Source organism: Aphidius gifuensis, linkage group LG5 (genome assembly GCF_014905175.1).
Source record: "Aphidius gifuensis isolate YNYX2018 linkage group LG5, ASM1490517v1, whole genome shotgun sequence".
Lineage (NCBI taxonomy): Eukaryota > Metazoa > Arthropoda > Insecta > Hymenoptera > Braconidae > Aphidius > Aphidius gifuensis.
In genome coordinates this window covers 7,864,831-7,891,071 of record NC_057792.1, presented here as the reverse complement: position 1 = coordinate 7,891,071, position 26,241 = coordinate 7,864,831, and the positions used below count along the sequence as shown (strand labels likewise).

The following is a 26,241-nucleotide window of genomic DNA, read 5'->3' as shown; positions in this document are numbered from 1 at the left end:
ACAAAAAAATAGTTCAAATTGTTAGCAATTAAAAATTATTTGTAATATGATTGAAATTTCATTTAGATATTTGTTTAATTCTTTCTAAATTCTTATATTTTTATTAGAAGCTACATTAATCTACTTTAAAACATATTGTTCGTGCTTTATGAAAGCTTTCTGATATTTGAAAAGGCCCATTTGAATTATTTAGAAGAACCCATGTTTTTTAAATTCACAAAATTGATTTCAACGAAATAATTTAGCTGTAAATTAAACAAAAAGTATAATTTTTAGTTTTTCACATGTTTATTTATTGATATAAAATTTTATTAATCATTTTGCAAAGAATCAAATACATCAGAATATATCTTCTTCAGTTTGAATATTGTGTATCTCATTGACTATATTTCCAGATCGCGCAACCAATTGAGCCTCCTAGTCATCCATGCAATCCGTCTCCCTGTGGATCAAATGCAATATGCAATGAAAAAAATGGTGCGGGTTCATGCACCTGTATGCCGGAATACTTTGGGGATCCATACACCGGATGTCGACCTGAATGTGTGACAAACGATGATTGTGGAAGGTCAAAAGCTTGCCTCAACAATAAATGCATAAATCCTTGCGCAGAAATTTGTGGTCCGAACGCAGTTTGCCGGGTTGTTAACCATGCTCCATCATGTTCATGCGAGCCTGAATTTACTGGTGACGCAACTAAAGGTTGTGAAATACTTCGAACAGTGACAGAGGCACCAATAACTGATCCTTGTGATCCTTCTCCTTGTGGACCAAATAGTAATTGTCGTATTTTGAATGGGCATGCAGTTTGCTCCTGTAAAACGAGCTTTTTAGGAACTCCACCGACATGTCGTCCAGAGTGCACAATCAGTACTGAATGTCCAAGAAGTAAAGCTTGTGTGGAGAACAGATGTGTTAATCCATGCCAATCAGCTTGTGGGGAAAGTGCAAAGTGTTTAGTAGTGAATCATTCACCTCTTTGTACATGTTTGAATGGATTTACTGGAGATCCATTTATTCTCTGTATAAAAGTTGAAGAAATTACTCAAGAACCTTCAAGAGAAGCTACTGATCCTTGTATACCGAACCCATGTGGATCTAATTCAATATGTCGAGTTATTGGCTCACAACCTGCATGCTCGTGTGGTCCTAATTTTATAGGAAAACCACCAGACTGTCGACCAGAATGCAAAGATAATTCCGAATGTTCAGCAAAAATGGCTTGCATCAATCAAAAATGTAAAAATCCATGTGATGGATCATGTGGTAATATGGCAAGATGCACAGTACTTAATCATGTTCCCATTTGTTCATGTCCAGAAGGATACACTGGAGATCCAATAAGTAACTGTTTACCATTCATTCAGAAAACTCCAAAACCAATACCATCGAATCCCTGCTCACCAAATCCATGTGGACGAAATGCACAATGCCGTGAAAAAAATGGAGCGGGAGCTTGTGTTTGTCCTATTGATTATATCGGGAATCCTTACGATAATATTCAAGGATGTCATCGAGAATGCGAAAATTCAAACGATTGTGCAAATCATCTTGCTTGCATTAAATTCAAATGTGCTGATCCATGCACTCAAACTTGTGGAGCGTTATCTGTATGTAACGTTGATAACCATGTGCCAAGTTGTTCTTGTCCTCCAGGGTATACTGGGGATCCATTCCATGCTTGTAAAGAAGAACTACGAGAAGCTTCACCACCACTGGATCCATGTTTACCGACGCCATGTGGTCTTAACTCTAAATGCCGATCAATTCATGGCCAAGCAGTCTGCTCATGTCTTTCTGAATACATTGGTGCACCACCAAATTGCAGACCTGAGTGTGTTATTAATAATGACTGTCCTCTTTCTCTTGCTTGTATTAACGGACGGTGTTCAGATCCTTGTTTAGGAAAGTGTGGTGTGCGATCTCGGTGTACAACTAAAAATCATAGTCCGATCTGTACTTGTCCACCTGGTTTTACAGGAAATCCTTTTACGCTGTGTTCACCTCAAACAAGATTACCAACAACAACTGAAAAACCTCCTTCATGTATACCATCACCATGTGGATCTAATTCACAATGTCAAATTATTTTCGGCACTCCAGCTTGTTCTTGTTTGCCAAACTTTATTGGAGTTCCTCCCAATTGTCGACCAGAGTGTTCTATTAATACAGAATGTAGAAGCCACCTTGCTTGCATAAATCAGCGATGCCAAGATCCTTGTATTGATTCTTGTGGCCGCAACGCTCAATGTCATGTTGTAAATCATATTCCTGTCTGTTCTTGTATTGAAGGTTTTACTGGGGATCCAATAAATGACTGTGTTCATTTTCAATTAACAACTGAGTCCTCAAAAAATCAAGATCTTTGTAACCCATCACCTTGTGGACCAAATGCCATATGCAAAAATGGAAACTGTGAATGTCTTCCAGAGTATTTTGGAAATCCGTTTGAAGAATGTCGACCTGAGTGTATAATGAATTCAGATTGTGCTCAACATAAATCGTGTTTAAATAACAAGTGCTTAGATCCGTGCCCAGGAAGATGCGGCTTCAATGCGGAATGTGATGTTGTGAACCACATCCCTGTTTGCTCTTGTTTGTCCGGGTACATTGGAGATCCTTTTGTTGCATGTCATAGTCAACCAGAGAGAACACCAATATCAACAGATCCTTGCCACCCTACGCCATGTGGTCCGTTTTCCGATTGTCTCGTGCGCGGTGATAGTTTCGTGTGTTCGTGTTGGAATAACTATATTGGTGTACCTCCTAACTGTCATCCGGAATGTACTATAAACTCTGAGTGCGCGTTAACTCTTTCGTGTATTCAACAGAAGTGTCGTGACCCGTGTGCGGGTTTGTGTGGTTACGAGGCTTATTGTGTGACACAAAATCATCAACCAATTTGTTCATGTCAAGATGGCTACACTGGAGACCCATACAGCAGCTGCAATCCTGTAGAAAAGGGTGAGTGATATATAATATGAAATGCATGAATTTCCTAAGAGCTTTATGGTTTATGGGGAAAGAAAAATTTGAATTTAATAACTTATGACTTATAAATTTGATAGCTATGAAAATTTTTGTGGAAAAAAACTAAGGATTTTTTCAACTGTTCACTTAATGAAATTTCAAAGTTTTTTTATTTATATTTTCATTTATCTGAATTAACTGAAAATTTATTGTTCAAAAATTTGAAACGTCTATTGCTGGTTAGCACCACTTTGTAACACTTTACAAATAACTTGTGTGTTGTTAGTTATAACTTCTATTCTATCATTCCTTAATGTAAATTGAAACCAAATCAGGTAAGTTTTTGTTTTTGATTTGTCAATTAAAACATAATTTAAAAAAATTTGATAATAATAATTGAGATAACAATAATTAAAAAAGCAGCTGATGGCTCAACTCCCATTAATTTAAAAAGAGTCTAATGATGTAGCTATTTACGAATTGACACACGCTTGATAAAGCGCATATCCCCGCTCATAAATGAAACACACTAATTGCACCAAAAAAAAAATTAATCCAATTTAGTGAATTAATCTTTGTCCATCATATAGATATACAAAAATAATCTGATGAAACTTACTAAATTAAATAAATTTCCCAGCGCAATAAAAAATCATTAATTATAAAAATAACCAAATACAAAACGAAGCAAATCATATATTTTCTCCAGAAACGCTGCCCGAAACTAGGAATCCATGTTCACCCTCCCCCTGTGGAAAAAATGCAATCTGCAACGAATTAAATGGCGCTGGAGCTTGCATCTGCCCTCCAAATCACATCGGAAATCCTTATGAAGCATGCAGGCCTGAGTGCCACAAAAATTTTGAATGTTTATCTTATCTTGCGTGTATCAACACCAAATGCCGTGATCCTTGTCCTGGAACATGTGGTTTCAATGCTGAATGTAAAGTTGTAAACCACATGCCAATTTGCAGCTGTAATCCTGGCTATACTGGAGACCCATTCAAACGCTGTGAATTCGAAGCAGCACGTAAGCAATAAAATATAATTAATAAAACTTCATGTTGACTATTTTAATAATGATTAATTCAAAAATCAATCATGATTTTTGCCGAAAATTACAAAAAAATTATGGTCATATCCATTTATGATGGCATATGTCGATATGATCGATTAACTTCATGATATATATTTATTCACTTTAAATTATGTCAATAATACAATCATCACAAATATACAAAACTGTTGTAATGAGTTTTACAAAAAACGAAATTTTATTGCTTCAATCATGATTTACTTTTTTGATGGTAAAAATTCGGTTTTTGAAATTTTTCTAACGCGTATGTATTTATAATGATAATTTGTGACCATTCTTTCAACATAGTAATCGTTTATTATTTTAAAAAACTAATTCTTTTTATATTCTGTTAGCACGCCTGCCAGCAATACAGCCTTGTCAACCATCCCCTTGTGGCCTAAACAGCAAGTGCAAATCAGTAAACAATCAATCAGTTTGTTCTTGCCTTCCAAATTATTTAGGAAGTCCACCAAATTGTCAACCTGAATGCGTGGTAAATAGTCAATGCTCGGACCACTTTGCCTGTATTTCGCAGAAGTGTGTCAGTCCATGTCCAACACCATGTGGCTCTGGCACTGAGTGTCGAGTTATTAATCATAGTCCGATATGCTCTTGCAAACCAGAACTTACCGGAGATCCATTTGTTCAATGTGTTGAATTACCTTGTAAGTTTTGTTTTAACCTACAAAAACGGACTTGCAAAGCAAAACAGAATACATATTTTATTATTTACAGATTTCCCTAAAGATAGTTCTAATCAAATTTCTCCAAAAAACCCTTGCTTAGTCAATCCTTGTGGTTTGTACTCTGAGTGCCGAGACTACAAAGGGATGCCTTCTTGTTCTTGTAAAGTAAATTATCAAGGAGTACCGCCGAATTGCCGACCTGAATGTCAGGTCAATTCAGATTGTCCCATGAACTTAGTCTGTTATAAAGAAAAGTGTCAGAATCCTTGCCAAGGCTCGTGTGGATTTTCGGCTATTTGCAGTGTACATAATCACATACCAATATGCCAATGCCCTGAAGGATTTACAGGAGATCCTTTCAGCAGATGTCACGCTACTTTACAAACTCGTAAGAATTAATCATTTGAAGATTTAGATAGATTATCATATCTATGAACCAAAGTTTTAAAATTTCATATTTTCAAATTTTATATAAACTATGAATATGTTCAGATTGAATACAATTTTTTTTATATTGATTTATCTTTCTCATAATACCTCTTAGCAGCAACAACTATGCCCAATGATCTTTGTAACCCATCACCATGTGGTTCAAATTCGGAATGTCAGAATGGAACTTGTAAATGTCGTCCTGAATACCATGGTGATCCTTACAGTGGTTGTCGTCCTGAATGTGTTTTAAACACTGATTGTCCACAAAAGTTTGCTTGTATCCAAAACAAATGCAAAAATCCTTGTGATAATACATGTGGTCAGAATGCAATTTGTAACGTTTTCAATCATATTCCAATGTGCAGCTGTCCACAAGGAATGTCTGGAAATGCTTTTATTTTATGCATCAAAATTCAAGGTATAATTGTAAACCGATGCCAATAGAAAAAGGAACGTGGAGAACAATACTTAATGCTGCATTTTTCTTGTAAATAGAACCAATTATTAGTGATCCCTGTCAACCGTCACCTTGTGGGCCAAATAGTTTTTGCAGAGAGGTGAATCATCAAGCAGCTTGCACTTGTGTGCCTGGGTATTCCGGAACTCCACCTGCATGCAGACCAGAATGCTCAATTAGTTCAGATTGTCCTCAGAATCAAGCCTGCAACAATATGAAGTGTATAAATCCTTGTAAAGGTTCTTGTGGCATTAAAGCATCATGCCAAGTTACAAACCACAATCCAGTATGCAGTTGTCCTCTAAATTTTTCTGGAGATCCATTCATAAGATGTGTACCCATTTGTAAGAAAATTTTTTTGCAGCTATTGTATGATTATTTTGTTTTTAAGTATATGTAGTGGGACTTTTCCTACAATTGTCCCACATATGATACAGTTTATGTATTCATTCTTTTGAAGATATTTACACTACTTTAGAACGAAACCAATCTACATTTTTGCTTTTTTAATATCCCAAAAAATAGCTGAAAAGCCAGTCTTGAAAAATACATGCCAACCATCGCCCTGTGGGCCCAATGCTCAGTGTAAGATAATAAATAATTTGCCGTCCTGCTCATGCCTGCTAGACTTTGTTGGACATCCACCTAATTGTCAACCAGAATGTGTTGGGAACTCTCAATGCTCCAGTCATTTGGCATGTATAAATCAAAAGTGTCGAGATCCTTGCTCGGGTTCTTGTGGAGCTAATACTGAATGTCGGGCTGTCAGTCATACGCCAATGTGTGCATGCAAGGAGGGTACTAGTGGAGATCCTTTTATTGAATGCATTGAGAAACAACGTAAGACCCTGACTCTTATTGAATTTTAATATATAATTAGAAAGCCAACATTTTATTTTGCTTATCCAGCAGAGAAGATACACCATCACAAACTGTCCCCTTGCATTCCTTCTCCATGTGGATTTAATGCTATTTGCAAAGAACAAAATGGAGTAGAATCATGTAGCTGTATTGAAAATTATAGTGGTGATCCTTATGAAAGTTGTAGACCTGAATGTATACGAAACAGTGACTGTCCACCCAGCTTGGCTTGTTTTGCTATGAAATGCAAAAATCCGTGTCCAGGAACTTGTGCTCAAAATGCAGAGTGTCAGGTTATTAATCATTTACCAACTTGCACCTGTTTATCAGGATATTCTGGAGATCCTTTACGTTTATGCAGTTTTTCACCTCCAAATGGTAAAAAAATCTTTTTTTTTCGAAGTATTATAGCTATTCATTAATTTGAATCATTAATATGATTATTAGTTTCTTCTTATATTATCGATGTACACATAACACAAATTAAAGCTTGCCGATTTTGGATTTAGAAAAATCTGTAAAGCCCTGTGACCCATCACCATGTGGCCCACATAGCCAATGCCGTGTAGTGAATGACCAAGGAGTATGCTCTTGCTTACCGAATTATCATGGGAGTCCACCCAGCTGTAGACCAGAATGTACTATGAGTGCAGATTGCCCCCGAGACCGTGCATGCATAAATCTGAAATGTATTAACCCTTGCCCTGGTCCATGTGGACGCAATACTCAATGCAAAACTATTAATCACAGCCCATACTGTACCTGTGGGCCTATGTTCACTGGGAATCCATTTACTGAGTGTTTTCTCGAGTCAAGTAAGCTTTCAATCAAATTTATTATGGAAGTTTTAATAACTCGAAAAGTTTTAACACAAATAATTTCAGATCTTCTACCAAATCTAAAACCAAGTGGAAATCCTTGTGTGCCCTCACCTTGTGGACCGAATTCAGAGTGTCAAGCAGTAGGTGAAATTCCTTCATGCTCGTGTTCTATTGAGTTTATAGGTAGCCCACCTAACTGTCGGCCTGAATGCACTATCAACTCAGACTGTCCTAGATACCAAGCTTGTATGAAACAAAAGTGTGGAGACCCTTGTCCGGGTTCATGTGGTTTATATGCAACCTGCAGAGTCGTAAATCACATTCCAGTTTGCAGCTGTATAGAAGAATACACTGGAGATCCATTTTCAAATTGTTATCGTCACCTCGTTCAACGTAAGACTTAATCAATCGGTAAAAATTATTGGCCATACATGTGCAACTTTAAAAGTTAATAAATTGTCTGTAGCTGAAGCAGATACCAATAAAGATCTTTGTGATCTATCACCTTGTGGTCCAAACGCCATCTGCCGAGACGGTTCTTGTTCTTGCCTATCTGAATATGATGGAGACCCTTATACTGGTTGTAGACCTGAGTGCGTCATCAATCAAGATTGTCCATTAGAAATGGCTTGTACCCAAAACAAATGTCGAAAAGTTTGCAGTCAAGCATGCGGGCGACAGGCTGATTGCAATGTCTATAACCACATACCTATGTGCAGTTGTCCTGTTGGAATGACTGGGAATGCTTTCCTCGAGTGTAGACAAATTGAGAGTAAACATCAATTTTTGTTTCTGATAAAATATTTTTGTTTCTTGGACAGCATATCACAATATGTTTTCTTTTAATAGCGCACACTGTAACAAATCCATGTAATCCTTCACCTTGTGGACCTAATAGCCACTGTCAAACTATGAATAATCATGCAATATGTAAATGTATCCATGGATATATCGGATCACCTCCAACTTGTCGACCAGAGTGTATCCTCCGAACTGATTGTTCTGAGAATGAGACTTGCATAAATCAAAAATGCAGAAACCCATGCCCTGGTACGTGCGGAATTTCAGCTGAATGCCACGTCAAGAATCACAATCCTCTCTGCTCGTGTCCAAATGGACTTACCGGTGATCCATTCGTTGCTTGTACTATTTTACGTAAGAAAGCAATTTCAAACTTGAAACTTCAACATGGTTTACAAGGAATCGTTGATTATAATTTCCAAACTATTTTCTAGTGGATACACAACCAGAACCAGTAAATCTATGCTCACCATCACCTTGTGGACCAAATAGTATGTGCAAAGTGTTCAATGAATCACCATTGTGCTCTTGTCTACCTTTATTTGTTGGAAACCCTCCTTATTGCCAGCCTGAATGTGTGACCAATGGTGACTGCGATATAAAACTTGTTTGCATTGATAAAAAATGCAAAGATCCCTGCTTCAATGCTTGTGGGCCTTTTGCAGTTTGTAAAGTGTTCGCTCATACTCCAATGTGTTATTGTGATTCAGGATTTACTGGAGATCCTTTCATTCAATGTACGCCAATTCAAAGTAAGTTTTTTTGTGGAAGGTGTTTCTTACGTTCGGTCTAAAAAAAAAGAAAACAAATAGGTAACAATCTGTTTATGATGAAAAACTACTCTCAGATGACTCAAAAGAAAAAAATATAATATTTAGGAGTACTTTTTACAAAAATTCATCAGAAAAACAGCTAATTTTTATAATCAATTATTAAGGGAGGTACTCTTTTATCTTTTTACGTTCCAAATGCTTCACGATTTGAAAAATATCGAAATTTTCTATCGAGAATAAAATCCTAAGTGAGGTATTAAATCTTATAAGGTTGTCGAGGATGTTATAGTATATGTTTCAATGCACGTTATGTACCTCCTCCTCTTTTCAACGGACTTTTTTTTATTAACAGAGATGTACACTGGTATTTTTTCATATGTTAGTATATGCTTATGATAGTCAATGTAAATGTTTTCATTACGCAGAGCTTGTATTGACTTCTCCATGTACACCAACTCCGTGTGGTGCTAATGCAATTTGTAAAGAGCAAAATGAGGCTGGATCATGTTCTTGCTTACCTGATTATTATGGTAATCCCTATGATGGCTGTCGCCCAGAGTGCATCATTAACTCGGATTGTGTGCCTACCCGTTCTTGTGTGGGATCCAAATGCATCGATCCATGCCTCGGTACCTGCGGTCAAAACACAGAGTGTCACGTTATTAGCCACGTTCCAATGTGTACTTGCCAGCCAGGATTTAGTGGAGACCCTTTTGCATACTGTTCAAAAACTTCGATCTGTGAGTTATTTTTATTTGATAACCAAGCAAAATATAATATCAACTTTTCTTTCTATTCAGTAAACGAGAATCGAATTGATGATCCTTGTGAGACTTCTCCATGTGGTCCAAATAGCGCATGTAGAAACGTCAATAATCAAGCTGTATGCTCTTGTCAGCCAACATACCTTGGGAGTCCCCCAGCATGTCGACCGGAATGTGCAGTATCGTCTGATTGTCCGTCAAATCGAGCTTGCGTCAATCAAAAATGTATCAATCCTTGTCCTACTCCATGTTCTCGAAATACAAATTGTAAAGTAGTTAATCACAGTCCTATTTGCTTTTGTAAAGCTCAGTATACTGGAGATCCTTTCACAAACTGTTTTCCGATAAGTGGTACTATTATTGATTATCAGTTTCACGTTCTATAAATTTAAGAAATTTCTTACAAGAAATTACATTTTAATCTTTATTATTCAGATAACATATACGCCATGAAAAGACCAATTGACCCTTGTCAGCCAAATCCTTGTGGTGCAAATGGAATTTGTAGGGTTGTCGGAGATACTCCTGCTTGCTCTTGTAAAGAAGAATATGTTGGTTCACCCCCCAATTGTCGCCCAGAATGTTCAATTAATCAAGAGTGTTCTAGTATTTTATCATGTATTCGACAAAAGTGCCGAGATCCTTGTCCAGGATCTTGTGGTTTTGATGCTCAATGTATGGTCGTTAATCATGTGCCTATCTGTAACTGTCGAGAAGGATTTACAGGTGACCCATTTACCGAATGCCGAATGCAACCTCCACAAAGTAAGAAATTTTATTAACTATAACTAATATATGTGTCAAGAACAGATCAATATGCGATAAATATAGACTCATTTAACATGACAAAGAAACAACTTAGCAATCTGACAATCGTTGCCGGAAAAGAAACATTCATTTTAAATTCCTTATAGTTGAAGCCGAAACTGATCCGTGCAATCCTTCGCCATGTGGTTCAAATACAAATTGCATTAATGGACAGTGCTATTGCTTATCTGAATATTACGGAGATCCGAAGATCGGTTGTAGACCGGAGTGTATTATGAATGAAGAATGTAATCGAAATATGACTTGTATAAGAAACAAATGTCAAGATCCGTGTCATGGGATTTGCGCTAGTAATGCAATTTGCATTGTGATAAATCATATTCCAATGTGCAGCTGTGCTTTAGGATACGAAGGAAATGCGTTTACTCGATGCACATTGAGCCGAACTATAGAAACTTCACCATGCCAACCTTCACCTTGCGGTCCAAATAGCCAATGCCAGGAACGAAATGGCTTAGCTGTTTGCACTTGTGTTAAGGGATTCATTGGAAGTCCACCACATTGCAGGCCAGAGTGCTTGATAAGCTCAGACTGTAGTCGAAGTGAAGCGTGCACAAATCAGAAATGTCTGAATCCATGCACAGGAACTTGTGGAATCGGAGCAAGGTGTGAGGTTGTCAATCACAATCCAATTTGTCGGTGCTCAGTAGGATTTTCCGGCGATCCATTTGTATATTGCTCACGAATTCGTAAGATATTTTTACTTTTGAATTTTATTGTTTACTTCAAGTCAAGATTTTTGCAATTTTAATGGCGGATCCTGTTGAATTTTAGGCTGTATCTAAGTCGCACACGTTGGATAAATTTTACCTTCAAAATATAAAACAAAGAAACTTTTCAAATTCATATATTAAATAAACGATACAGACAAAATTAAAACATTTTTTTTTTTTTCCCTATTTTCAAGACAAAAGAAAAGATTTTTTATGATTCATTAAATTGCATCAAAAACCTTGATTCAACTTGAAATAGAACAATAAAAGTTCAAAAATCTCATCTCTCACCTTTTTCCATTCTAATTATAGCAGAAAAAGCTCCAGAACAAGTAAACCCATGCCAACCATCACCTTGTGGACCTAACGCAAATTGCCAAGTAATGAAAGATTCCCCATCATGCTCTTGTCAGCCAGACTTTATGGGTATTCCTCCTAACTGTCAGCCTGAATGTGTTAGCAATTCTCAATGTACAAGCAATTATGCCTGCATAAATAAAAAATGTCGGGATCCATGCCCAGGCTCTTGTGGAGCTAACACTGAATGTCGAGTAGTCAGTCATACTCCAATGTGTTTCTGTAGGTCTGGATTTACAGGTGATCCATTTACTGAATGTATTAAAAAAAAAATGGAATATGTTCAAATCCAACCATGCATTCCTTCTCCATGTGGTTCAAATGCTATTTGTAAAAAGAAAAATCAAGCAATTTCTTGTACTTGCATACCGGGCTATTTAGGCGATCCGTATGAAGGTTGTCGACCTGAATGCACGATTAGCTCTGATTGCCCTTCAGATCGGACCTGTATTAACTCCAAATGTATTGATCCTTGTCTTGGAACTTGTGGAACGAATTCTGAATGTACAGTCGTAAATCACCGTGCTGTTTGTATATGCCAACCTTTTTATACTGGAAATCCTTATCGTCATTGCATCGTCCAAAAACAAAAGGGTAAAAAAAAAAAAAAATTAAGAATGCTTCATCTCTTAAATATTTTAAAAAATGAGTTAGAGCTTTATTAGAATGTAAAAAATCATCTTTTTCAAAAAAATTACTTAGCTCCTCAAGCGGAAATTCAACCACCATGCTCAGAGTCACCTTGTGGACCATACAGCATATGCCGAGAAATCAACAATATTGCAGTCTGCTCTTGCTTACTCAATCATCAAGGAAATCCACCAAACTGTCGCCCTGAATGTGTATCGAGTGCAGAATGTCCTTCAGATAAAGCCTGCATTAAACGCAAATGTGTCGATCCCTGTCCAACACCTTGTGGACGAAACGCTTATTGTCGAGTTATCAATCATTCCCCCATTTGTAGCTGTAGTCTGGGATATACTGGTGATCCTTTTAAGGTTTGCGTTCTTCAGCCACGTAAGTGAATAAAAAAAACGCAAAAATTTCGAATATATTTCTGAAATTTCTGTTCAAAAAACGACATTATACAATCCATACAATAATATTTTTTTTTATAGTTTATACATCAACAGAAATTTCAAAACCTCAAGATCCTTGTATTCCTTCCCCATGTGGTCCAAATTCTGAATGTAGAAGCTTCAACGAAGTACCATCATGCTCATGTTCACTAAGCTTTATTGGAACACCACCAAATTGTAGACCAGAATGTACGATTCATTCAGAATGTTCAAGCAACTTGGCTTGTGTTCGAGAAAAATGTAGAGATCCATGTCCAGGCTCTTGTGGTGTTTCTGCATTATGTTTTGTTATAAACCATGTAGCCAGCTGTACATGTCCAAACGGACTTACAGGTGATCCATTCACTCAGTGCGTTGACAAGCCAATGGATTCTTCACTTTTGGTCAATACTTGCAATCCATCTCCTTGTGGGCCAAATACTCAATGTAACGGAGGAAGCTGTAGTTGTATAGATGACTATTTTGGAGACCCTGAGATTGGATGCAGGCCTGAGTGCTTGCTAAGCTCAGACTGCTCTGAGAGATTGGCTTGTATAAAAAACAAATGTCAAGATCCTTGTATCGGCATTTGTGGAAAAAACGCAATTTGTAATGTTTTTAATCATGTTCCAATGTGCTATTGCCCGCCTGGAATGACTGGAACTGCTTTTATACTTTGTTCTCCAGTTCAAGGTATGTTTGTAAAACTGTAATACGATTCGCGTTCAGTTCAGTAGTGATTAAACTGATCGAAAAAATATCTATGCATTTTATTTCAACATGATTTGATGATGATGTTTGAAATTTAAAAACTTGGAGATCTATGTAGAAACTCATAGATTTTCTTTGATCGTTCATTCTTATCTTTCTTAGTAAAAATATTTCTTCACTTTCTTCACTTTCTTCTGCCTTTTCTCTGCTTTTTCTTTGCTGTTTTTTCAACAATTAAGCTAAGAAAACGAAAAGGTTTTCTCCGAGCTTTTTTCATTTTTTATCTGATTTCTCTTTGGCGAAAGTATTTCACCACCTTTTCTTTGCTCTTTTTTTTAAATAAAAAAGGCGAAAAAGCAAAATAAAACATATGTTTTTTGATGCTATTTCAATTTATTAATAATTTTATGATTAAGAATGAACTGTATAATAGATTCTTTATTATAATTATCTATATATTCTCAGTTTTTAATGTAGAATAAATAAAGTTTTACAACCTTCACACTAGTAGAATACTGTTGACTCCAACTCTATTGACAAACATCTTCATAACGCCTACACAAATAAATAGTAATTGACTAAACATTGTTTTTCAATAATTTTTCACATATTGCAAGTCTTTTTATGAAAATACCATGATGATCGTCATTCTAATCACTTTTTCACGGACAAATCACTCTGAATCACGATTTGATAATAAATCTTTTTACCTTAAGTAAATATTGTAAAACCTTTACAACAAATTCTAGAAATCATTCGATTCAACCCTTGCAATCCTTCGCCTTGTGGACCCAACAGTCAGTGTAAGCAGATCGATGGTCATGCATCATGCTCTTGTATTCAAGGATACCTTGGAAGCCCTCCAAATTGTAGACCTGAGTGTATTACTTCTTCAGAATGTTCTTTAACTGAAACCTGCAATAATCAGAAGTGTAGTAATCCATGTCTAGGTGCATGTGGTATCCAAGCAATCTGCAAAGTTATTCACCACAATCCTATATGCAGTTGTCCAACAGGTACCACTGGAGACCCTTTTGTAATGTGTCATGAAAAATGTAAGAACTTATTTGTCACATAGTCGGCAAGTGAAATGTATTCATACAATTATCGGTAAAAGTCAAATTAATACGTACGGCTATCAATTTTATTTTCTCTGATATAGTATTGGAAGAACCCACTATATTCGACCCGTGCCAGTCATCACCTTGTGGACCTAATGCAGAATGTAAAGTTCTTAATAATATCCCATCTTGTTCTTGTTTATCTGAATTTATTGGGAGTCCTCCATATTGTCATCATGAGTGCATTACGAATACTGATTGCCCTGCTGATCGGGTATGTATTAATCTGCACTGCCAAAACCCCTGTCCAGAGTTTTGTGGAATTGATGCAATATGTAAAGTTGTCAGTCATGCCCTGATGTGCGCATGCTCACCTGGTCTTACAGGTGATCCTTTCAGTCAGTGTTTCCTTCAACAATGTAAGCGATTATTCCACTGAGTCTATAGTCTAGAAGCTAATCTATTTGCAATTTCAACATCAGTTCTTGATTTTTTACAGCTAACCTTGAACTATCTCAGTCAAATCCATGTTTACCATCACCATGTGGTTCCAATGCAAAATGTAGTACGTGGGGTGAAGCTGGAGCATGCTCCTGTTTTCCCGGTTACATAGGTAACCCTTATGAAGGCTGCAGACCTGAATGTGTGATAAGCTCTGACTGTCGAACTGATCAATCATGTATAAATTCCAAATGTCAAAATCCATGCCCTGGAGTATGTGGTCAGAAAGCTTACTGCCAAGTAATAAGTCACCGAGCAACTTGTACTTGCTTCGATGAATACGAAGGCGACCCATTTCGATATTGTTCTCCAATTCAAAAACCCTTACAAGACGTACAGAGAATTGATCCTTGCAATCCATCACCATGTGGGCCTAATAGTAATTGCCGAGAAGTCAATGCACAGGGAGTATGCTCGTGTTCTCCGAATTATCAAGGTATCCCTCCAAACTGCAGACCAGAGTGTACAATAAGTGCTGAATGTCCACCTAGTCTTGCTTGCATTCAACAAAAGTGCGTCGACCCCTGTCCGGGACCATGCGGTCTAAACACTGAATGCAAGACTATCAATCACAGCCCACATTGTAGCTGCAGGCCATTATTCACTGGAAACTCCTTTACACAATGTTTTCCGGTTTTAAGTAAGTTTTGTAGAATTCTTTATGAATGAAAAGTACATCAAAACGAATTAAAAAACTTTATTTTAGATAATTCCCCAATGCTGGGGCCCAATCAAAATCCGTGTGTGCCATCACCTTGTGGACCCAATGCTGAATGTCGAGAAATAGGTGGAATCCCTTCATGTGCATGCTCTCCAGACTTTTTGGGCAGCCCTCCGAATTGTCGACCTGAGTGTACTATAAACTCAGATTGCCCTAGCAATCAGACTTGTATGAATCTTAAATGTAAAAACCCGTGTCTTGGATCGTGTGGGCTATCTACGATTTGTAACGTAGTGAATCACAATCCAGTTTGTGATTGTATGGAAGGATATACTGGTGATCCATTTACTGGTTGCTACTTTAAAACTGAACAGGACCAGGAACCTATAATAACTGATCTTTGTAATCCATCTCCATGTGGCCCAAATACTCAATGCAAAAATGGCAATTGCTATTGCATTTCTAATTATTTTGGAGATCCGAAACATGGTTGCAAACCTGAATGTGTGATCAATAATGACTGTCAAGTCGACAAAGCATGCGTTAAAAATAAGTGTATCGATCCATGCCATAAAATGTGTGGACAAAATGCGATATGTAATGTGTATAATCACATTTCTATGTGCACTTGTACCCGTGGTATGGTCGGGAACGCCTTGATCAAGTGTGAAGAAGTAAAAGGTATAAAAGCGCTTTCGCTGCAAAGTTAGAAAAAATTTATTGCATTATAATTATACTTTTTTTTTTTGTAAATTTTCTGCAGAAAATAAACCAACAAATCCATGTAACCCAACACCATGCGGTCCCAACAGCTTGTGCAAAATCGTAAGAGATAATGCTATTTGCACATGTGCTCCTGGATATCTTGGAAGCCCTCCCACCTGCAAGTCAGAATGTTTAGTAAGCTCAGATTGTCTCCCGAATAAAGCATGTACAGGACAAAAATGCAGAGATCCTTGTCCGGGTACATGTGGAATGAATGCTCGTTGCATCGTTATCAACCATAATCCCATTTGTTCGTGTCCTGAGAATTACCATGGCGATCCATTCACCCGATGTTATAAGTGTAAGAATTAGACTAAAATGAACATTCCGAAGAAAAATTAAAAAAAATTGTCCCAAAAAATACGTGCGAACGAACATTTTGCTTTGCAAAACAAATATTTATTTTAAACAATTTTTGCTTCTTCGAACAAATATTTGAAACAAAATGTTTTTCGTTCGAGCCAAAAATTATTTGGAATGATTAGCCATTTTTTTTCATTGATTGATTTTTTTTTCGTATATACTTTTTTTCTTCAGCGGACCTACATATTCCAGAGCCGATGAATCAATGTGAATCATCACCATGTGGGCCTAACGCTCAGTGTCAGGTTGTAAATGACTCCCCGTCTTGTTCTTGCCTAGCAGATAATATCGGTAGCCCTCCAAACTGTCATCCAGAATGTATAAATAATTCTGACTGTCCTACAAATCAAGCGTGTGTCAATAGAAAATGTATAGATCCTTGTCCAGGCTCTTGCGGTTCAAATACTGAATGTAATGTCTTCAGTCACACTCCAATGTGTAATTGTATACCTCAATTTACTGGAGATCCATTTACTGAATGTTTTCTAACAATTTGTAAGAAATTTTGCATGTATAACTTTAACTATGTTCGACTCTTATACAAATTTTTATAATGACTTAATTAATATTCTCCTGATCATTTTAGCTGATGCCCAACGGCCTGATAGTTTTCTATCACCTTGCGTACCCTCACCGTGTGGTGCCAATGCCATTTGTAAAGTCATGAACAACGCTGGGTCCTGTTCATGCTTGCCTGATTACATTGGGAATCCATATGACATCTGTAGACCCGAATGTGTCATTGCTTCTGACTGTCCATCTTATCAAAGTTGTGTCGGAACGAAATGTAGGGATCCATGTCCTGGCTCATGTGGCCAAGATGCAGAGTGTACTGTGATAAACCATGTACCCTCCTGCACTTGTCAATCTGGATTTACTGGAGACCCATACAAAACTTGTTTCCTGTTACCGGATAGTAGTAAGTTGTGAACTTAATTATCATAATAGTTTTTCATGAAGTATAGATGAAAAAAATTGATAATTGATTAGATTGTGGAACACATTCAATGTTTTATCCAAATTAATGATTACTGAACTTTATTATAGCTAATAGCTCACGGATCGACCCATGTCACCCATCACCATGTGGACCTAACAGTCAATGCCGTGAAAATAATGGCCACGCAGTTTGCAGTTGTCAACCTGACTATGTAGGAAATCCTCCAGCATGTAGACCTGAGTGCCTTGTGTCATCACAATGTACAGCTCAATTAGCTTGTTTAAATAACAAATGTGAAAGTCCATGCCCCTCACCATGTGGTCTGAATACCAAGTGCCTTGTAGTCAATCACAGTCCAATATGCTCTTGCATGCCAGGTTACAGCGGAGATCCATTTACTCAATGCACTCTTGTACCGCCACGTAAGATTATTTCAATCTGTAATAAATTTCGTACTATTTTTTTGGTTATAACAAATTTTAATTATTATTTTAAAATAGAAAACAATGAAGAATATGAAAAAGATCAAGATCCTTGTGCTCCTTCGCCCTGTGGCTATTTTTCTCTTTGTAAAAATGTATACGGTTCTGCTGCATGTTCTTGTAAAGAAGGTTATATTGGCCAGCCACCTAATTGTCGTCCTGAATGTACCATCAGCTCAGAATGCTCAAGCGATGAAGCTTGCATTAATGAAAAATGTCGGGATCCATGCCTTGGTTCTTGTGGTCTCAGTGCTCACTGTACTGTATCCAATCATATACCGATTTGTAACTGCCCTGAAGGATTTACTGGTGATCCATTTGCTATATGCAATCTTTTACCATCTAAATGTAAGAATATCTCAAATTTATCACATCAGTTTTCCAAGAAATCTACAATTTATTCAAACACCATAAAAAAATTTTGCATGAAAGATATCACTTTTTATCACCCAAATCTTACAGCTTGGAATGAAACGCCCCGTGACCAATGTAATCCATCTCCATGTGGTCCTAATGCTCAATGTGACAATGGAATGTGTACATGTTTACCAGAATATCAAGGAAACCCTTACGTGGGTTGTCGTCCAGAGTGTGTTTTGAATACTGATTGCCCAAGAGACCGTGCATGCTTAAAAAACAAGTGTAGAGATCCATGTCCAGGAGCTTGTGCAGAAAATGCATTGTGTAGCGTAATAAATTATGTACCTATGTGCAGTTGTCCAGATGGCATGACTGGTAACGCATTCAGCCAATGCTGGCCTATTCAAGGTTCGTATTTTTTAATTTATCCGTCGAAATCCGTTACTTAAATTTGTTACTTTCCACTTTTAGAGCTTAAAAAATTATCAAAAAGCTAATTTGAACCCTAATCAAACTTTAAAATTCAAACAGCTATTAGACGGGTAAATTACAGGAAGAAATTGAATGTTTGACTTATATTCTAAAGACAAATTGGCACATATTTTCCATAGATATAACACCTATAAACCCATGCAACCCTTCACCTTGTGGACCTAACAGTGAGTGTAGAGTAATCAACGGCAGAGGAGTATGCTCTTGCATTCGTGGATATGTTGGAATTCCACCCTCATGTCGTCCAGAGTGTATAACAAGTACAGATTGTCTACCAAACAAAGCTTGCAGCAATCAAAAATGTACAGATCCTTGTCCAGGTTCTTGTGGTTTTAATGCGATGTGCGTGGTCGTAGGACATAATCCTATTTGTAGCTGTCCTGTAAGGTTTACTGGAGATCCTTTTGTCAAGTGCCAACTCATCAGTAAGTCCATGGATATCCACAAATTATACGTTTTGTTTCAATATTTTAAAATCAATTGACTCTACATATATTTCTTAAGTAGCCGACGAACTTCTACCTCAGGATCCATGCAGACCTTCACCTTGTGGTCCCAATGCTCAATGTCAAGTTACTAACGACTCTCCATCTTGTTCTTGCAATATCAACTTTATTGGAAGTCCACCAAACTGTCGACCTGAATGCATCAGTAATCCTGAATGTAACAGTGATCTCGCTTGTATTAATCAAAAGTGTACAAATCCATGCATAAATTCTTGTGGTGCAAATGCCGAATGCCATGTTGTTAGTCATACTCCTATGTGTGCCTGTAAAGCAAATCACACTGGTGATCCGTTCACAGAATGTGTTTTCAAAGAACGTAAGTTTGACAAGTTTTTGTATTTAACATAATACGATGAAAATACTTAATTGAACAAAATGTCTAATTATAAAATACTATTTAAATGGTAAAAATTCGATTTTATTTCACAGTATCATTGGCAGTACCTTCTAGTCCATGCATGCCCTCTCCATGTGGTTCAAACGCAGTTTGCAAAGAACAAAACGGAGCTGGTTCTTGTACGTGTCTTCCAGATTATACTGGGAATCCATACGAAGGTTGCAGACCTGAATGCCTTGTCAACACTGATTGTCCCTCAAATCTTTCCTGCAAAAACTTTAAGTGTCGTAACCCATGCCCTGGTGTTTGTGGTCTTAATGCTGAATGTCGAGTTATGTATCATCTTCCGCAATGTAGCTGCTTCGAAAAATATACCGGGGATCCATTCAGCAACTGCGTACCTTTACGAGAAAATGAACCAACGTTGAAAGATTTTTGTAGTCCATCTCCTTGTGGTCCAAACAGTAAATGTCGAGTGGTCAACGAACAACCAGTTTGCACTTGCCTCCAAAAATATATTGGGAGCCCACCTAATTGTAGACCTGAATGCACAATAAGTTCAGAATGTCCATTTAATCGAGCATGTATAAATAATAAATGTTCAGATCCCTGCCCTGGAACTTGTGGTATGAATTCACGGTGTGAAGTTATCAACCATAGTCCAATATGTTCTTGTACTCCAGGGTTTTCTGGGGATCCATTTTCAAACTGTTTTAGACTAGAAATATCTCCTGGCTCTATGCCAACGTTTGAAAATCCATGTGTGCCTAATCCTTGTGGACCTAACAGTGAATGCCGAGACATCAATGACCAGGCATCTTGTGCCTGCAAGCTCAGCTTTTTTGGAACTCCGCCAAACTGTCGACCAGAATGCACAATTAATGCCGATTGTGCCAGTGACCGTGTTTGTCTTCAATCAAAATGCGAAAATCCTTGCTTAGGATCATGTGGATTGTCAGCTGAATGCTCAGTGGTAAACCACACTCCAATGTGCAGTTGTTTACCAGGAACAACTGGTGATCCGTTCACTGAATGTAAAAAATTCTTCGAAATGCCTCATGAAGCAGCAAAACCATCTCCCTGCGCAAACTGTGGGTCAAATACAGCATGTATTAATGAAAATTGCGTATGTTTGCCTGAATACCGAGGTGACCCTTTCATTGGCTGTCGCCCAGAATGCGTTCTTAACTCAGACTGTGCACGCAATCAAGCATGCATTAAATCTAAATGTAGAGATCCGTGCCAAGGGACCTGTGGCAGAAACGCATTGTGTTCAGTTGTTAATCATATTCCAGTTTGCAGTTGTATGCCAGAAACATCCGGAAATGCATTTGTAGCTTGTGCTAAGATCGAAAAACCATCTGATATAAATCCATGTGATCGTTCACCATGTGGGCCAAACAGCCAGTGCAGGAATATCAATAATCAGGCAGTTTGTTCATGCATAGTAGGATATTTGGGATCTCCACCAAACTGTCGATCTGAATGTACGATATCTTCAGATTGTGCATTAAACAGAGCGTGTTTCAATCAAAAATGTGTTGATCCATGTCCAGGAACATGTGGTATACAAGCACAGTGTCATGTTATAAATCACAATCCGATATGCAGTTGCTCAAGTGACTTGACCGGAGATCCATTCGTTGCATGCTTACCAATTCTTAAAACTCCGGAAAATTCAAAAAATGCTTGTCAGCTCTCATCATGTGGACCTAATAGCCAGTGCCAAGTTGTCAAAGATTCTCCAGTGTGTTCATGTCTTCCAGAGTTCCATGGACTACCTCCGAATTGTCGACCTGAGTGTGGTAGCAATTCTGAATGCCCCCTGAACTTGGCTTGTATTAATCAAAAATGTCGAGATGTTTGTCCGGGTTCTTGCGGATCAAATGCAGAATGTCGAGTAGTTTCACATACAGTCATGTGCGTTTGCTTGCCTGGATATACCGGAGATCCTTTTACTCAGTGTTCTGAAAAACCACTGGTATACTTGCCAAACGAGCAACCAACGCCTTGTGAGCCTTCTCCATGTGGAGCTAATGCTATTTGCGAAGAACGCAACGGGGCTGGAGCGTGCAGATGCTTAAATGATTATATCGGAAACGCGTATGAGGGATGCCGACCGGAGTGCATTGTTAATTCTGATTGTACCTCAGACCGTATGTGTATTCAATCAAGATGCCAAGATCCATGTCCTGGCTCATGTGGCCAAAATGCCGTGTGCCAAGTTGTCAACCATCTACCAACTTGTAGTTGTTTACAAGGATATAACGGAAACCCATTTTCTTTCTGTAGCGTCACACAAGATATCCGTAAGTTTATGTTTTTATGTATATTTTCATCTGTAAAAACAAAAGTATTAATATTTCAAAACACATAACTTGATGTTGCTTGATCGTTATTATTCTTTTTTTTTCGATGTTAATTTAGCACTATCAGAATCAACCAGTCCATGTGAAAAGTCACCTTGTGGTCCAAACAGCAAATGCCGTGAGTCAAATGGCCAAGCTGTTTGTACATGCTTACCATCCTTCATTGGAAGTCCACCATACTGTCGTCCAGAGTGCACATTTAGCTCTGAGTGTCCTTTAAACCGTGCATGTATAAACAACAAATGTGCTGATCCATGTCCTGGTATTTGTGGCATCAACGCTCGTTGTAAAGTCCTCAACCACAGTCCTATATGTAGCTGCAATATTGGACTTACCGGAGATCCTTTTGTACGTTGTTTTGATTTACAACCATTAAAAGATGATAAACCATCAAAAAATCCTTGCATTCCATCACCATGTGGACCTTTCTCTACATGCAGAAACATAAGAGGGTCTCCCTCGTGCGCTTGTGAACCAAATTACAATGGATCTCCTCCTAATTGTCGCCCTGAATGTATAATTAATTCAGAATGTACCAGCAATCTTGCATGCCTTCGAAACAAATGTATCGATCCCTGCCCAGGATCATGTGGTATAGGAGCGATGTGTAATGTCAGGAACCATACTCCTATTTGCAACTGTCCAGAAGGATACATCGGAGATCCCTTTACAAGTTGCTCTCCTCAATTGCCCCGTATGTAACCCAATCAAAGTTGAATTTTAGATTTCAAAATAGAACAGTAAATCTTAAAATTGTAAATAATAATTTATTAAAAACTTTGCAATAATATTCCAGAAACTGAAGAGCCAGATAACATATGCAATTCCCTGCCTTGTGGACCAAATGCTCAGTGTCTGAATAGTGTTTGTACCTGTTTACCTGAATACTTAGGTGACCCATATGTTGGCTGCCGTCCCGAATGTATTCAAAATCCGGATTGTTCATTAACACAAGCATGTATTGGAAATAAATGCAAAGATCCATGTCCAGGAATCTGTGGTCAAAACGCTGAATGTAATGTTATCCAACATATTCCCATGTGCAGTTGTCCTTCAGGAACAACTGGAAATGCTTTTGCGAGTTGCATTCCGGCAACAGGTAATTTATACAGCAAAATTTTCTGTCACTTGACGTGTATATGTTTGCAAATTTTCACAAAACGTATATAAACGTAACGTTCTCAGCAAACTATACATTTGTACAAACTTTAATGACATGATAACATGTTTAATTTAAGTATACCCATGTATTTAAAAAAAGTAAGTTCTCATCTATTTTCCTTAAAATACTTTTTTTTTTCTATAGAACCAGATATATCAAATCCGTGTAATCCTTCACCCTGTGGACCGAATAGTCGATGCCGAGAGATAAACAGTCAAGCAGTTTGTTCATGCGTCATAGGATTTATTGGCCATCCTCCAGCTTGTCGCCCTGAGTGTGTAACAAACTCAGAGTGTCCTTTAAATGAAGCCTGTAATAATCAACAGTGCCAAGATCCATGTCCTGGGTCTTGTGGTGTTCAAGCTGAATGCCAAGTCATCAATCACAACCCAATTTGTAGCTGTCCAGTGATTTTGACAGGTGATCCGTTCATACGATGTATGCCACTTCCTAAGACAGAATCGCTTGAACCCCTTAATCCTTGCCAGCCATCACCGTGTGGACCAAATGCTCTATGTAAAATTGTTGACGGTTCTCCATCATGCGCGTGTCTTCCTGAATTTCTTGGATCACCCCCAGCTTGTCGACCTGAATGTATTAGTAATTCTGAATGTGCAAGTCATCTTGCCTGCTTCAATAGAAAGTGTTCTGACCCTTGTAGAGGATCCTGTGGTATAAATGCAGAATGTTATGTGATCAACCACACACCAATGTGTGGTTGCATGCATGGCTACGGTGGTGATCCATTTGTTCAGTGCGATGTAACTCAAGGTACTATATCGGCAAATTTTTATTTGTTCTTTATCTCATTATAATATGTATTGAAAAGAAATGAGTCCTTGTCGATAACAATTGTTTAATATATATTTCCAAAAATCCATAAAATTTATTTTTCTAGCTCCACCTCTAGAGTCTCTTAGGCCATCGGACAGCCCTTGTACGCCCTCACCTTGTGGTACAAATGCGCAATGCCATGTAAAAAATGGTGCTGGTGCATGCACTTGTAACAGTAACTATATAGGAAATCCATATGAAGGTTGTCGACCTGAGTGTACTATGAATTCAGACTGTCCAGCAAATTTGGCTTGCATAAGATCAAAATGTCAAGATCCATGTCCAGGCCGATGTGGGACCAACACGAATTGTCAAGTTGTCTCTCATTTACCAATGTGTACATGTTCTCCTGGTTTTAGCGGAAATCCATTCGAAAACTGTAATATTATTCACACTGAAAAAGAACCGAATGTCGGCGACATATGTAGACCTTCACCATGTGGTCCCAATAGTAGATGTCGTGTCTCAAACCTCCAAGCCGTCTGTACCTGTGAAGCTCAATTTACTGGAAGCCCACCAAACTGTCGACCTGAGTGTACTGTGAGTTCTGAATGCTTGCCTCACTTGGCTTGCATAAATCAGAAATGTCAAGATCCTTGCTCTGGCCTTTGTGGAAATCTTGCGTTGTGTCGAGTTATCAATCATAGCCCAATCTGTAGCTGTGGACCCGAAAATACCGGAGACCCTTTTATTCAGTGTTTCCCCATGATACGTAAGTAATTAAATGGCTGAAAATTTTTATTTTTATACTTCTTAATAACGATAATATATACTATTTTCAATCATATTTTGAATAAAAAAAAGTTTATTTTGATGTTTATTTTTATTCAGCTGAATCACATGATCAAGAGCCATGCAACCCGTCACCATGTGGTCCGAATGCCATCTGTAGAGTCTTAGGAAAGAGCCCAAGTTGCGCTTGCGTTAATGGCTATATTGGAGCTCCACCTAACTGCCGACCAGAATGTTCCATTAATCCAGATTGTACTGGTGATCTCGCCTGCATACGAGAAAAATGTCGAGATCCTTGTCCAGGCTCTTGCGGTTTAAATGCCGTTTGCAATGTCATTAATCACACTCCGGTTTGTACTTGCGAACCAAATTTCACAGGGGATCCATTCACTTTATGCAGTCCCAAACAAGAAGTACAACTGTCACTACCTCATGATAAATGTAATCCATCCCCCTGTGGTCCAAACGCAAAGTGCAGCAATGGAATTTGCAGTTGCTTGAACAATTACCATGGTGACCCAAAATTTGGTTGTAGACCCGAGTGTGTCGTTAATGAAGATTGCTCATCAAAGAACGATGCCTGCCTTAATAACAAGTGTCGAAATCCTTGTTCAAAAATATGTGGAGAAGGAGCAATTTGCAACGTTGTAAATCATCTTCCCATGTGTAGTTGTCCACCAGGAACTTCCGGCAATGCTTTTTCTCGCTGTTCAACAATTCGAAAAAATTCTACATATCAAGATCCATGTTTCTCTTCACCTTGTGGTCCAAACAGTCACTGTCACACGAATAATAATCAAGCAGTTTGTTCTTGCATCTCAGGTTTCTCAGGAACACCACCATCGTGTCGACCTGAATGTGTCATAAGTTCTGATTGTCCCAAAAATAGAGCATGTAATAATCAAAAGTGTATCGATCCGTGTGCTGGATCATGCGGTGTTTCAGCAGTGTGCCTTGTTGTTAATCATAGTCCAGTTTGTAGCTGTCCAGTTTTACTCACTGGAGATCCTTTCATAAAATGTTTTCCAGCTCCTTTAAAAGAAGAACCTCCAAAAAATCCTTGTCAGCCTTCTCCATGTGGACCAAATGCGAAATGTCAACTTAATAATGACGCTCCATTTTGTGTGTGTAACGATGAATTTATTGGGAGCCCTCCATTCTGCCGACCTGAGTGCGTTAGTAATTCTGACTGTCTTAGTAAATTGGCTTGTATCAATAGAAAATGTAAAGATCCATGTCCAGGATCTTGTGGAGTGAACACTAATTGTGCAGTAATATCACATACTGCAATGTGTTCATGTTTCTCTGGGTTCACTGGAGATCCTTTTATCAAATGCAGTCTTATCCCAAGTAAGTTATAAGTGTC

The 26,241-nt window shown here is 37.9% G+C and overlaps 1 protein-coding gene across 1 annotated transcript in view; it reads left to right on the top strand.

Annotated features, from left to right (window-relative positions):
- The window catches only part of LOC122857482, a 53,738-nt gene that overhangs the window by 16,215 nt on the left and 11,282 nt on the right, over positions 1-26,241 (top strand). Inside the window, exons 11-23 of the mRNA XM_044159669.1 lie at positions 396-2,964; positions 17,248-17,580; positions 17,709-18,023; positions 18,102-18,431; positions 18,546-18,851; positions 19,055-19,360; positions 19,440-19,757; positions 19,871-22,087; positions 22,206-22,841; positions 22,944-23,246; positions 23,454-24,080; positions 24,208-24,855; positions 24,975-26,225. Of these exons, the coding sequence (XP_044015604.1) occupies positions 396-2,964; positions 17,248-17,580; positions 17,709-18,023; positions 18,102-18,431; positions 18,546-18,851; positions 19,055-19,360; positions 19,440-19,757; positions 19,871-22,087; positions 22,206-22,841; positions 22,944-23,246; positions 23,454-24,080; positions 24,208-24,855; positions 24,975-26,225 (10,159 nt within the window). The remainder of the gene's footprint in view (positions 1-395; positions 2,965-17,247; positions 17,581-17,708; positions 18,024-18,101; positions 18,432-18,545; positions 18,852-19,054; positions 19,361-19,439; positions 19,758-19,870; positions 22,088-22,205; positions 22,842-22,943; positions 23,247-23,453; positions 24,081-24,207; positions 24,856-24,974; positions 26,226-26,241) is intronic.